We start from the raw sequence: 11,709 nt of genomic DNA, 5'->3' as shown, positions 1-11,709 counted from the left end.
GGACTGTTCATTCTAGTATTACTGCACACACAATATTGTTTGAACATACAGTATTTACAATGGTCGATGCTGTTTCTGTTTATTGTCTTTTGTGTATTGACTTTTTTGTATTGTCTTGTAATTTTTTGCCTGCACTGTCTTGTCTGTCTTGTTTGTCTTGTCCTGCACTGTTTTCACCAGGTTGCACAGTTGCACTTTATGTGGCAACTTCAGATTTATTTACTTACTAAATCCTTTGCTCTGTCTTTGTTTTATTTGTATTTTAGCACTCTGGTCCTGGAGAAACCTTGTCTCATTTCACTGTAACACTATTTATGGTTGAAATGACAATAAAATCTTCTTACCTTGCCTTCACTTGACTTGATTTAGTATTGCCCTCTAGTGGATCATAGTGGTACTGACCCTGAAGCTGTAAACAGGTCACATAAATATTTCTGATAGAATCTAATGCATCTGAAATAACAAGGTAACATCCTGTTCTCACGAGAGAATGTAGTGGGAGGGAGATTTGCTCTGTCATGCAGTAAATAAAAATATCTTCACTTGTGTTTGTACACAAGGAATACAAAAAACAGATGGTGTTAAAGTGACAGAAGCTAAAATCATAACACACACCAGACAATTTAACACTTTATTTAACTCATACCCTTGTTTCAGTTTAAAATATCTCTGTGAGTTGCCAATCATACTATAAAGCCACTACTGATTGCCATAGTAATAATGTTTAATGATTTTTACACTCCAAAACCAATTTATACTGGAGTCTCATCCTGGCTTCAGTGGATCATTTCACCTGGAGATTACTGTAGATTTGTACCGAAAGTCTGCTTTATACTTGCTGTTAACTATGTGGATGCATACACAAGATGACATGAGTCTATGTGGTTTAATATAAGTGTAAATATTGGAGGAAGAAAAGTGTGAAACTCAAAACAAAACAAAACAAAACACTTTATGGTCACTTCAGTATAACCACAAGAACATCTGGGGATGGAAGAAGAGTGAAGAAGAAAAGATATAGTGTGTGTCAGGTGCAGTACTTAATTATTGTACCAGATCTGATTTTGAATTAAAATTGGTATGTTTTTAAATTACAGTGTAGGAGACTCAGTACATGTTTTTCCACTGAAGCTGACGCAGTTAATGCTGACACAGTATTTTGAGTGAACTAAAGAATAGTAGGCTTCTGACTGGTTTAACTGGTTTTGTTCTTTTATACGGCTCTAATGTGACTAGACAAATACTTACACTTAGACTGTTTTGGTGCGTGATTCTGCTTGGCCTGGAGCCCATTTTAGTCCACATCTTTAGATTTTATCAGATAACACACTCTAACATGTTCTGTGCTGATTTAAAGCTTTATTTTGTATACAGTAGTGACTTTCCAGAAAAATTGCTATTGAACTTTTTTTAATTATTACATTTTTAAAGTAAAATCCTAAATTGTTATTGCTATTTTATTTTATTTTATTTCATTTTATTTGCCACCACAAATGCCTTAATACATAATCAACCCAACGTTATCCAGAGGTGGGGGAGATGGGCATCAGTGCAGTCTGAAAACAACACACGGAAATTCTCTGGAAATAATCTTCAGATAATGAAAGTATTACTCTTTTTACGTTTTAAATCACTATCAGTTTTTTCTGGTGAAGCCTGGCTTTATCAGGAAGAATGATTCTTTGGAACTGTTCTGGGAGGCTTAGGTTTAAAAAAAAAAAAAAAATGCAAATTGCCCCTGTTGTTTAGCTTTTGCATTAAGAATGTGCCCACATCGTACTGCTGTATTTAAACGTCTGCAGGGACAGAGAGAGAGAGAGAGAGAGAGAGAGAGAGAGAGAGAGAGAGAGAGAGAGAGAGAGAGAGAGAGAGAGAGAGAGAGAGAGGTTTAAGGTTAATATCAAATACTCAGTTTGATCAATGGCCTCACGTCCAACAATTTTTGAGGATTATCTTCAGTGTCCTGTCTGTCGTGATGTCTTCAGGGATCCCGTGCTTCTGATGTGTTCTCACAGCTTCTGTCGACTCTGTCTGGAACAGTTCTGGCAACACACGGAGTCTCCGACATGTCCTCTGTGCAGAACGAGTTCGTCAGTGGATCATCCACCATGCAATCTCGCTCTGAAGAACCTGTGCGAGGCTTTTGTAAAGGAGAACAACCAGACAGCTTCAACCGGAGCTAAGATCCTCTGCACACTGCATAACAAGAAGCTCACACACTACTGCCTGGAGGATAAACAGCCTGTGTGTGTGGAGTGCTCAGAAATCCACAAGAAGCACTGCTTAAAACCGCTAGATGAAGTAGCAGTGGACCTGAAGGTATGCTGGTAGTCACAGTGTTTTACTTCTGCACACAAATATTTATATTACTTAAAAATCTGCTGTTTTCATGTATTGTTATTTACAACTAACTTATTATGGTATTAAGAGTAACTTACTCTTACTGAGACTTTAAGAGGTTAAAACATTCACTGGATCCCAGTTGAACAGATCAGTTTTAAGCGAATTTGTTATACCATCAATTCCCAAAGCTGTTACACCACAATAGACGATATGAAACTCGAAGCCTACAAACAATCCTTAGCTAATTTTACAAACTTTTCAATTGAACTGATGTTAAATATGCTCTTCTAAATCTACTACATTTCAGGGACCAGACAAATAGGTTTAATACCACATTATTAGCTACATCAGGATAGTAACTATAGTAGTTAAAGTGAGCAGTTAAAATGTAAATTAATGTACTAATTAATAATAATAATAATAATAATACATTGATAATAAATTCAATGTAAATAAAATAAATATCATTCTAACCTCTAGAGAGTCCCTGAAACTTATACTGAGAACCACAGAAACAGACAGTTGAACAACTAATAGATATTGAAAGTGTGTTTTTATAATTGTTTATTTGATATAATGATATAATCCATGAATCGTATCTGGTTCAAAATATGTTTTCCCTCCACCTAGCAAACTAACTACCTAAGAAATTTACCTACAAGCAAACTTTTATGATTTATCTAAGTTTTATGAAATGTAAAAGACCATTAAAATGAATGCTTTAGGGGGAATACTTCAGAAGATATGAAGTGAAAAACCTGCTGGATTATTTATCTGTTTTGTTATTCTTCCCCGATTTCTAGTTGGAATTGAAAAACAAATTGTTACCGCTGAAGGAGCAACTGAAACTTTTAAGAAATGCAAAAGACACTTGTGTTCAAACCGAGCAGTATGTTAAGGTAAAAAACAAAAACAAAAAAAATAAATTAAATAAAAAAAACATCATTCATCAGTACAGAAAGCTCTGTCAATATGCATTATGTATTTACTGTATGTTGAAGTTCTGTCTAATGTTGTTGATATTATTCCAGTGTCAGGCCCACTGTACAGAGGCTCTGATCAGGAAGGAGTTTGAGAAGATTCACCAGTTTCTCTTGGATGAAGAAGCCACCAGAGTGTCTTCTCTGAGGGAAGAAGAGAAGCAGAAAGTTCACAGAGCTGTTACAAAGAAAAGCCAAATGATCAGAGATATTTTAGTTCTCTCTGAGAAAGTTACAGCTGCTGAGGAAGGACTAGACACAGACAATATTTCATTTCTGCAGGTAATACAGTAATTTTAAATATATCAGTGTGTCTTTAATTGGAATGAACACAAAACTGATTTTTTTATTTTTTATTCTAGAACCATAAAGAAACTGTGAAACGGTACGTATGCGATCCCTTGGGATTAAATTATCGCTTTGGATTTTGAGTCAAAACCAATAGCAGAACTGATAACTGATGATGATGTTCCTCCAGAACTGAGTGGGAGATGAAGGAACCTGAGATCAGCTCTGCATCACTGATTGATGTGGCAAAGCATCTCGGAAACCTGAAGTTCAGAGTGTTGGAAAAGATGCTTAGTATTATCAAATACAGTAAGTTCAACCGTGTATATTTCATTTCTGAGTATAAAACATATTTGCTATATGTTACACTGATTTGTTTTCCTTTGACAGTGTCACCAGTAACATGTTGTGATGCTCAGATTGATATTTTTTCAAATCCAATTTAGACTATTTTTATATTTGGTGCTGAAATTTCATACATAGCTAATACTTTTAATATGTAGTACAGAACAGTAACATCAGGATTTTTACTGCTTTTACCTAGATCTGAATTTCTTCATAATTTTGGTACAAAATTTTGACATTCAAAATATTATTTGCAATCTGTGTTTGGTAATTAAAAAAAGAAATACTATTTTTTCTTATACTAAAAGAACACACACACACACACACACACACACACACACACACACACACACACACACACACACACATGCAAACACACACACAGACACACACACATGCAAACAAGAGTTTATCTCTTACTCTCTATCGCCCCCAACAGTCCCAGCTAACCTCCAAATTACAGTACTATCATATCAACACATGCCAGATCTATCAAAACAAAAAACATAAACCTGTAAATATAATGGTTATATAAGTATTGTCAGACTAATATATGATTATTAGCATTCTTTGTTCTGGGGGGGGCATGGTGGCTTAGTGGTGGTTAGCACGTTCACCTCACACCTCCAGGGTTGGGGGTTCGATTCTCACCTCCGCCTTGTGTGTGTGGAGTTTGCATGTTCTCCCCGTGCCTCGGGGGTTTCCTCCGGGTACTCCGGTTTCCTCCCCCGGTCCAAAGACATGCATGGTATTGGCATCTCTGGAAAATTGTCCGTAGTGTGTGAGTGAATGAGAGTGTGTGTGTGCCCTGCGATGGGTTGGCACTCCGTCCAGGGTGTATCTTGCCTTGATGCCCAATGATGCCTGAGATAGGCACAGGCTCTCCGTGACCCGAGAAGTTCGGATAAGCGGTAGAAAATGAATGAATGAATGAATGAATGTTCCTCTGGAAGATTTTATGTAAAAAAAAAAAAAATTCAGGAAAAGCTCCAAGAGACTCAAGAGACAGTCAAAAACTCTTAATTACAAAACAATTCATTATAGAACCTTATTATATAAGAGTGAACTACTACCCCGAAAAACCATTTAAGTGTTACATCTAAACCGAAAATTTACAGTCTGAACACAGCCCAGGTTTCAACCAATTAATTCTTAACCTCATTCAAAAATTTATTTCATTTTCTGCTCCCTGTAGCTCCTGTTATCCTTGACCCCAATACAGCTCACCCCTGTCTGCACCTGACTGATAATCTCACCACAATGGAGCTTCGAAGCAGCAGCACGGAGCTTCCAGCAAACCCACTGAGATTCAGTGACTATTCGAGTGTCTTAGGTTCTGAGGGGTTTGATTCAGGTAAACACTGCTGGGATATCGAGGTGGGAAACAGCTCAGCCTGGGCCGTCGGTGTGATCTCCGAGTCTGCGTACAAGAACAAAGAAATCCTCGCAAAGCATGGTCTATGGCATATAGGTTACTGTAAGGGGAAATATGGCCAAGGTGTGTCAGATGAGATGCTTACTCCTATCATGCTGAAGGAGAAACTCCAGAGGATCCGAGTGCTGCTGGACTGGGATGGAGGCTGTATCTCATTCTACGATCCTATCAATGATACTCCTGTGTATACCTTTCTAGATACGTTCACTGAGCGAATGTATCCATACTTCTGTAATGCCTGCCATGAGAAAGCTCTCAGAATTGTCCCATTGGAACTCTCTATAACTGAACAGTAGAGTGGCTATAATATACAAGTGCACAAATGAACTCTAAATACAGCTGCACAAGTTAATCAACTGTGATGACATTGGTGAGCCTAGCCACCAATTGAGTGTTACATAACCAGCTCCCTTTTTTGTTTTACACACTTTAACCGTCATTCTGTGATGACATTTATTTTGCATTTCTTTTTACTTCAGTGTTTAACAGAATCCATTCAATGTGAATAATTAGCAATGTGAATAATGCACTTTGGGCTCCAAATCTGAGACTGTACTGAAATTCTGGGATTTTCAAACTGAAACTAAATGCTTAGTTTATCATTTTGAACATTTGAACACACTGATGGATTTGATCTCGCATGGCCCATCAGTTTTGGTACCAAAAATACTGAAAATGTCTGTCTGTAATTAGTGTAACTATTGCTAAGTTCTAGTTTTTAAACCATTTGTTGCTGAAATATACAATTTAGCAGCAACTAAGGAAATTATACAAGTCTCAGATTTTTGGACACCAAAACACGTGTGTTACTTAAGAGATTCTATAAAAGACATCTCAAGACTGTTTTACTTTGTAAAACAAGCCTGTGTGTTGTTTTTGTTGTTGTTGTTTTTTGTTGTTTGTTCTTTCGGCTGCGCCCTGTTCAGGGGTCGCAACAACGAATCATCTGGTCTGTCAATTTGATTTTGGCACAGGTTTTACATCGGGTGCCTTTCCGGACACAACCCTCACATTTTATCTGGGCTTAGGACCAGCACTGAGAGTTTGAAAATCAAGCCTGTATATTTTTAATAAATAAATTGCTATTTAACAAAGTGTTGTTCTCTGCCTATTTTTTTTTTCAGTGAATTTCCACAAACAATTAATGTTCATAAAACAACACCTTAATGGCGATCATTTCTAGTACTACTCAGCATTTCAACAATAGCTTTATTAGTATTAATATTAGTTTATTTTAGCTTATTTTGTCAAAAAATAGCTGCAAAATGAGTTGCAGTATGTTTACGTGAAGGAGAAGCATTATACAGTACATGACATTACAAAGTGTTATGTAACCAGTTGCTGTATTTAGGATATGAAGTAAAGAAGAAAAGGGAAAGATGGTTATATGACACTGGCATTTATTGCAAATAACGTATTAAATATACAGGCACATAAATAGAACTTCCTGTTTTGAATCAAACTTCCTATTTCGTTCCCGCTTGCACTGTATTTTAATTACAGCCATGGGTCAAACCACAATGACCTATTTATATAAATCTCTTGTATGATGTCTGTGATTGTATTTGTGTATATATATACAAATATATATATATTGAAAATATTTTCAATGTATGTATTTGTTATTACAGAAGCAAATTAATCTGCCAGTAGAATAAGAAAATCTTATTTTAAAATGTGTCAAATCATCTAAACATGGACCGAATAGTATTGTTTTTATATTTATAATAATCTGATCATTTGATAAATTATTGCTTGTGAAGGTATAACATAATTATCAATAATATAATTGTGAGGATCCTTTTAGGCGCTATCACATGGCCAGGCTCTTTAAAATGTAATTTATTCATATAATTGTTTACATGTGAACTTATCAGGAAAACTGTATGATAGTGATTAAAACCTAAATCCTGAATCAATTTGTTTGCACAAGCTAGTCCAAAGATCAGCCACTTCAGTAATCATGAAAAAAAAAAAGCACTTCAGAGTCACTGAAATTGCAGCATAGACCATAGCCTCTGCTGCCTACTTCACATAATCAAGTGTCTTGATCAGGATGGGAAAGAAATGAAGTACTTCTCTTCTCAGTAAACGATGGTCTTTTCAGAAAGACAGCAAAATGCAGTTTAGATTTTTTTACTTTTTTTCATGAACATACAAGCTAATATGGAGGCTTGTTTATTCATGAGGCCATATGTTTGCTATACAATAAACACACTGGTTTATCTAAGTGTGACTGGCATCTGTCATTTAGTACTAGCTGAATAATTAATCTGATAATGTGGACTAAATAATTCACCTAAATAAAACACCTTAGCTAGTAACAGCACAGTATGGTGATTTATGTGAAAAAATGTTTTGGTATATTTTTATATCTGACATATTATATCTGACACACACACACACACACACACACACACACACACACACACACACACACACACACACACACACACACACACACACACACACACACACACACACAGTGCTGACATAGGGAGCATATCAGAGCCGAGCCACAAGGGGGGGCTCTTGGCTCTTAGTGTACACACACACACACACACACACACACACACACACACACACACACACACACACACACACACACACACACACACACACACACACACAAAAGAGAGAGAGAGAGAGAGAGAGAGAGAGAGAGAGAGAGAGAGAGATGTGTAATATTTAATATACTAACAGAAGAAGCACAATATTGTAATAATTCAAAATATTTTTTTTCCATAAAACTGGAATTTCATGAACATTAAAATACCATTAAGTTTTTTCTATCTTAGAAAACAAATTCTACATGCTCATTTTTTTACATATTACATAGTTAATCTCTGAATTTATACGGATGAGTTTATATGGACAAACATGTATTTAAAGTTTTCAGTGTTTCTCATAACCAGAATTTGGTGAAGAACATTGTTCAGAAATGTTTTTTTAATCAGTTGGTTATGTTTGGATTTTATTACAAGGTCCTGAACCTGCTAAGGCCGTTAAAACAAGAGCGACAAACAACTGCTGTTAAGTGATAACAGTAATAAAGTCAGTTTGTTATGAATGTATAAAAGAAGAAATGAATGAATGAATGAATATAAATCAGTCAGGATTAGGGGACACTGTATCCCACAAAATTAGCTTGTAATTTAGAAAGAGCAAACAGGCCAAAATCCCATGGGTTCTTTATCAGTGCATTTTGAAGAACATTTGCAACTGTTAAAAGTGTCAAGAAGCCCTGCTCTGCATGGTGTCTGAAGGCTCAGGGCTCAGCTGTAACCTTGCTATGTCTCTATGGCAGTGGGCCATGAAGGCAATGGCTAAGAGGCTTTCCTTTCCCAATCCCTCTACAACTGTCACAAGCACTCTGTCACCTGCAGATGAAGTCATTCAAAGGAACCCTAGCAACACTGCGCCCTACTTGTGTTCATTTGTGTCTTTGTCGCTGATTGTGGCAGAGCATGATTTAATTAATGTAATCATGGCACTATTAGGATAAATACTAATTATTTACTCCTACGAGCAATCCAAAACAAAATTAGGTCAATTCACACATAAAGCATACCCTCCTAGATTTACCCCTTCGTTTATGTAACATTCTTAATCCATCCCAATTAGCCACAGGAAGTCATCAGGGGGATTGGAATACGACAAGATGGAGGCAATTATCCATGTCACTACACACTCACAGATGTGTACACACTCAACCATGTACGATTACAAGATCGACTAAGCTCTCTGGTGTTAAAAATCTCTGCTGATTAATAAGATTTAAGACCCAGTAAAATGTCCTGGTATTAAACAATATAAAGTGAAGTGGTTTCTTATCTATGAGCTATCGATCCTGCGTTTGGGTTACTTTCTGCAAAATGTTTCCATACATTCTTCTAATGTTTAAGATTGAAGTGCATCTCGAAACAGTACATCTGTACATCTGTAGTGTGTGAATATGTGCTGTGTGAGTGCGTGTGTGTGTGTGTGTGTGTGTGTGTGTGTGTGTGTGTGTGTGTGTGTGTGTGTGTGTGTGTGTGTGTGTGTGTATAGGATGTTTCAGTGTCAATATCTACAATATCGGTGTTATAGTTATTATTTAGTTATTCTATTATATAAGCTTTGACCTGAAAAGTTAATAATTCCAAATTATAAGCATAAATAATGCCTTGAATCCTAGAAACTAGGAAATGTCCATCCCACATGATACAAAATGTTTGTTTGGGTTTGTGGGTGTAAAATTCAGAATTGAAATGCTCTGATGGATCCAGTAAACAAATGATCTGGTTCATATTTGCCTATAGTGCATTATATTTGACTGGCTGGATGATGTTTGTGAAGTAAATCTGTGCTGTAAGGAAAAGATCAAGGTAGTAGAGGCCTTTGACTGCAAAGCAAATATCTTTGAAAACCCCTGATGTAAGGGGAAAAAAAGGTTATTGTGCACACCTTGTAAAACAGATGGAGGACATGAAGGGGGTGAATACTGTTCTTGGAATGTGAGAGTTTTCAGATGTACAGTACTGTGCAATAGTTTTAGGCAGGTGTGAAAAAATGCTGTAAACAAAGAATGCTTTCAGAAATATAAATAATGAGTGTTTATTTCTGTCAATTTACAAAATGCAAAGTGAGCAAACAAAAGAAAAATCTAAATCAAATCAATATTTGGTGTTACTACCTTTTGCATTCAAACCAGCATGAAGTGATGGCACGACCCCCACAGAGCCCTGATCTGAACATCATCCAGTGTGTCTGGGATTACATGAAGAGACAGAAGGATGTGAAAAAGCCGACATCCACAGAAGATCTGTGTTTAGTTCTCCAAGATGTTTGGAACAACCTACCAGCCGAGTTCCTTCAAAAACTGTGTGCGAGTGTACCTAGAAGAATTGCTGCTGTTTTGAAGGCAAAGGCTGGTCACACCAAATATTGATTAGATTTAGATTTCTCTTTTGTTCATTCACTGCATTTTGTTCATTTATGAAAATAAATGTTTAACACTTCCATTTTTGAAAGCATTCTTTGTTTACAGCATTTTTTCACACCCACCAAAAACTTTTTCACAGTACTGTATATTAAATCACTCGAATAAAGAACAATTAAAATAGAATTCAGACACATCAGCTGTGTGTTTGCTTGAACTTGTACCAGTATGTATGTTAATTTAAACAGTGCATCTGAGTCCTGTGTTTCTGCTGCACAACCAGGCAGTCTCAAGGGTGAACCCCTCACAACCATCGAACACTCTGGGAGTTGACTTTTTTGCCTCTGAGGGAGAAACCTGTTTCCATGACCTGCTCAAACATTGCACAGCATACACACACATACACTTTCACACGTATGTGTACTGTATGCAGTCACAAACTGCAGAAATGTATGTGAATATCACATGTATGGATAAATACAGACACAAAAGATTTGTGTTTATTCATGACACACACTGATTACATGCACATATGAAGAGTTATCTTGGAGAAAGTACTAGTTGAGTGCTGTACCTGAGTGCCCTCCCTCATCTATCTTTCCTCCATTACCCAGCATGCACTCAAGTTTCTCCTCCCAACCACAGCACACACACATACATACACAAAAACGCACACACACCCACACACACACTCTTAATGCTGCAATCCTCTTTGTGAAAGTGACGCGTTTCTGTCAGAAACAGAGCTAAGCTGGAGAGAGAGAGAGAGAGAGAGAGAGAGAGAGAGAGAGAGAGCGAGTGAGAGAGAGAGAGAGAAAGGCAGAGACACATATATCGTCCTGCAGTCTAAACAAATTAGGGTTTTGTTTTCGTCCATGCCCTACGTTCTGCTTTTCCATTGGTTCCTTGTTGTAACTTGCCACTCTCTGTGGTGAAGTGCCGACTTCATATCCTCTCGTCCCTGAGGAAAGATTTGTTTAAGAACAGTCTGTCTAAGCCAACAGGAGTCATCTGCAGTAACACCAGACAGGCAGCTCTGAAGATCACTTCTTACAGACTTATTTAATGTGGGAGGAACCCACAGTTTTAGAGTCTAATCGGCTGTTTTGCATGATGTGTATTGGATGACCCTCAGACTGCTCTCCTGCTAGGAGGAATCCAGCATCTGAGAATCTGTGTGTGTGGGGGTGTGTATGTGTGTGTTTTGCTCAAGCGTGACCCCCAGTGAATGCGCACTCAGAAGTGCATTAACTGTTCTGGGGTGAGTCGTAGGGTGTCAGTTAGGCTGGCGCAGGGCCACAGTGGAGGAGCACACTTTGCTTTTTTGCTCTAATGGAGGGCCATGGTTATGAGCGTTATGCTGAACGTGAGGAACGTGACAGCTATCAAATCGACTA

General features: G+C 37.3%; 1 protein-coding gene across 1 annotated transcript; it reads left to right on the top strand.

Moving 5' to 3' along the window:
* Nucleotides 1-1,849: 1,849 nt before the first annotated feature.
* Nucleotides 1,850-6,445, top strand: LOC113652671 (E3 ubiquitin-protein ligase TRIM35-like). The gene is made up of 6 exons (XM_027161887.2): nucleotides 1,850-2,319; nucleotides 3,147-3,242; nucleotides 3,375-3,605; nucleotides 3,686-3,708; nucleotides 3,802-3,920; nucleotides 5,152-6,445. The coding sequence occupies exons 1-6, from the start codon at nucleotides 1,921-1,923 to the stop codon at nucleotides 5,685-5,687; spliced, it is 1,404 nt and encodes a 467-aa protein (XP_027017688.1). The 5' UTR covers nucleotides 1,850-1,920; the 3' UTR covers nucleotides 5,688-6,445.
* The last annotated feature ends 5,264 nt before the right edge of the window (nucleotides 6,446-11,709 follow it).

The sequence above is a fragment of the Tachysurus fulvidraco genome, chromosome 13 (genome assembly GCF_022655615.1).
Source record: "Tachysurus fulvidraco isolate hzauxx_2018 chromosome 13, HZAU_PFXX_2.0, whole genome shotgun sequence".
NCBI classification, from domain to species: Eukaryota; Metazoa; Chordata; class Actinopteri; order Siluriformes; family Bagridae; genus Tachysurus; species Tachysurus fulvidraco.
Note: the sequence above shows the minus strand (reverse complement) of the source record. Positions and strands in the feature narration are given on the sequence as shown.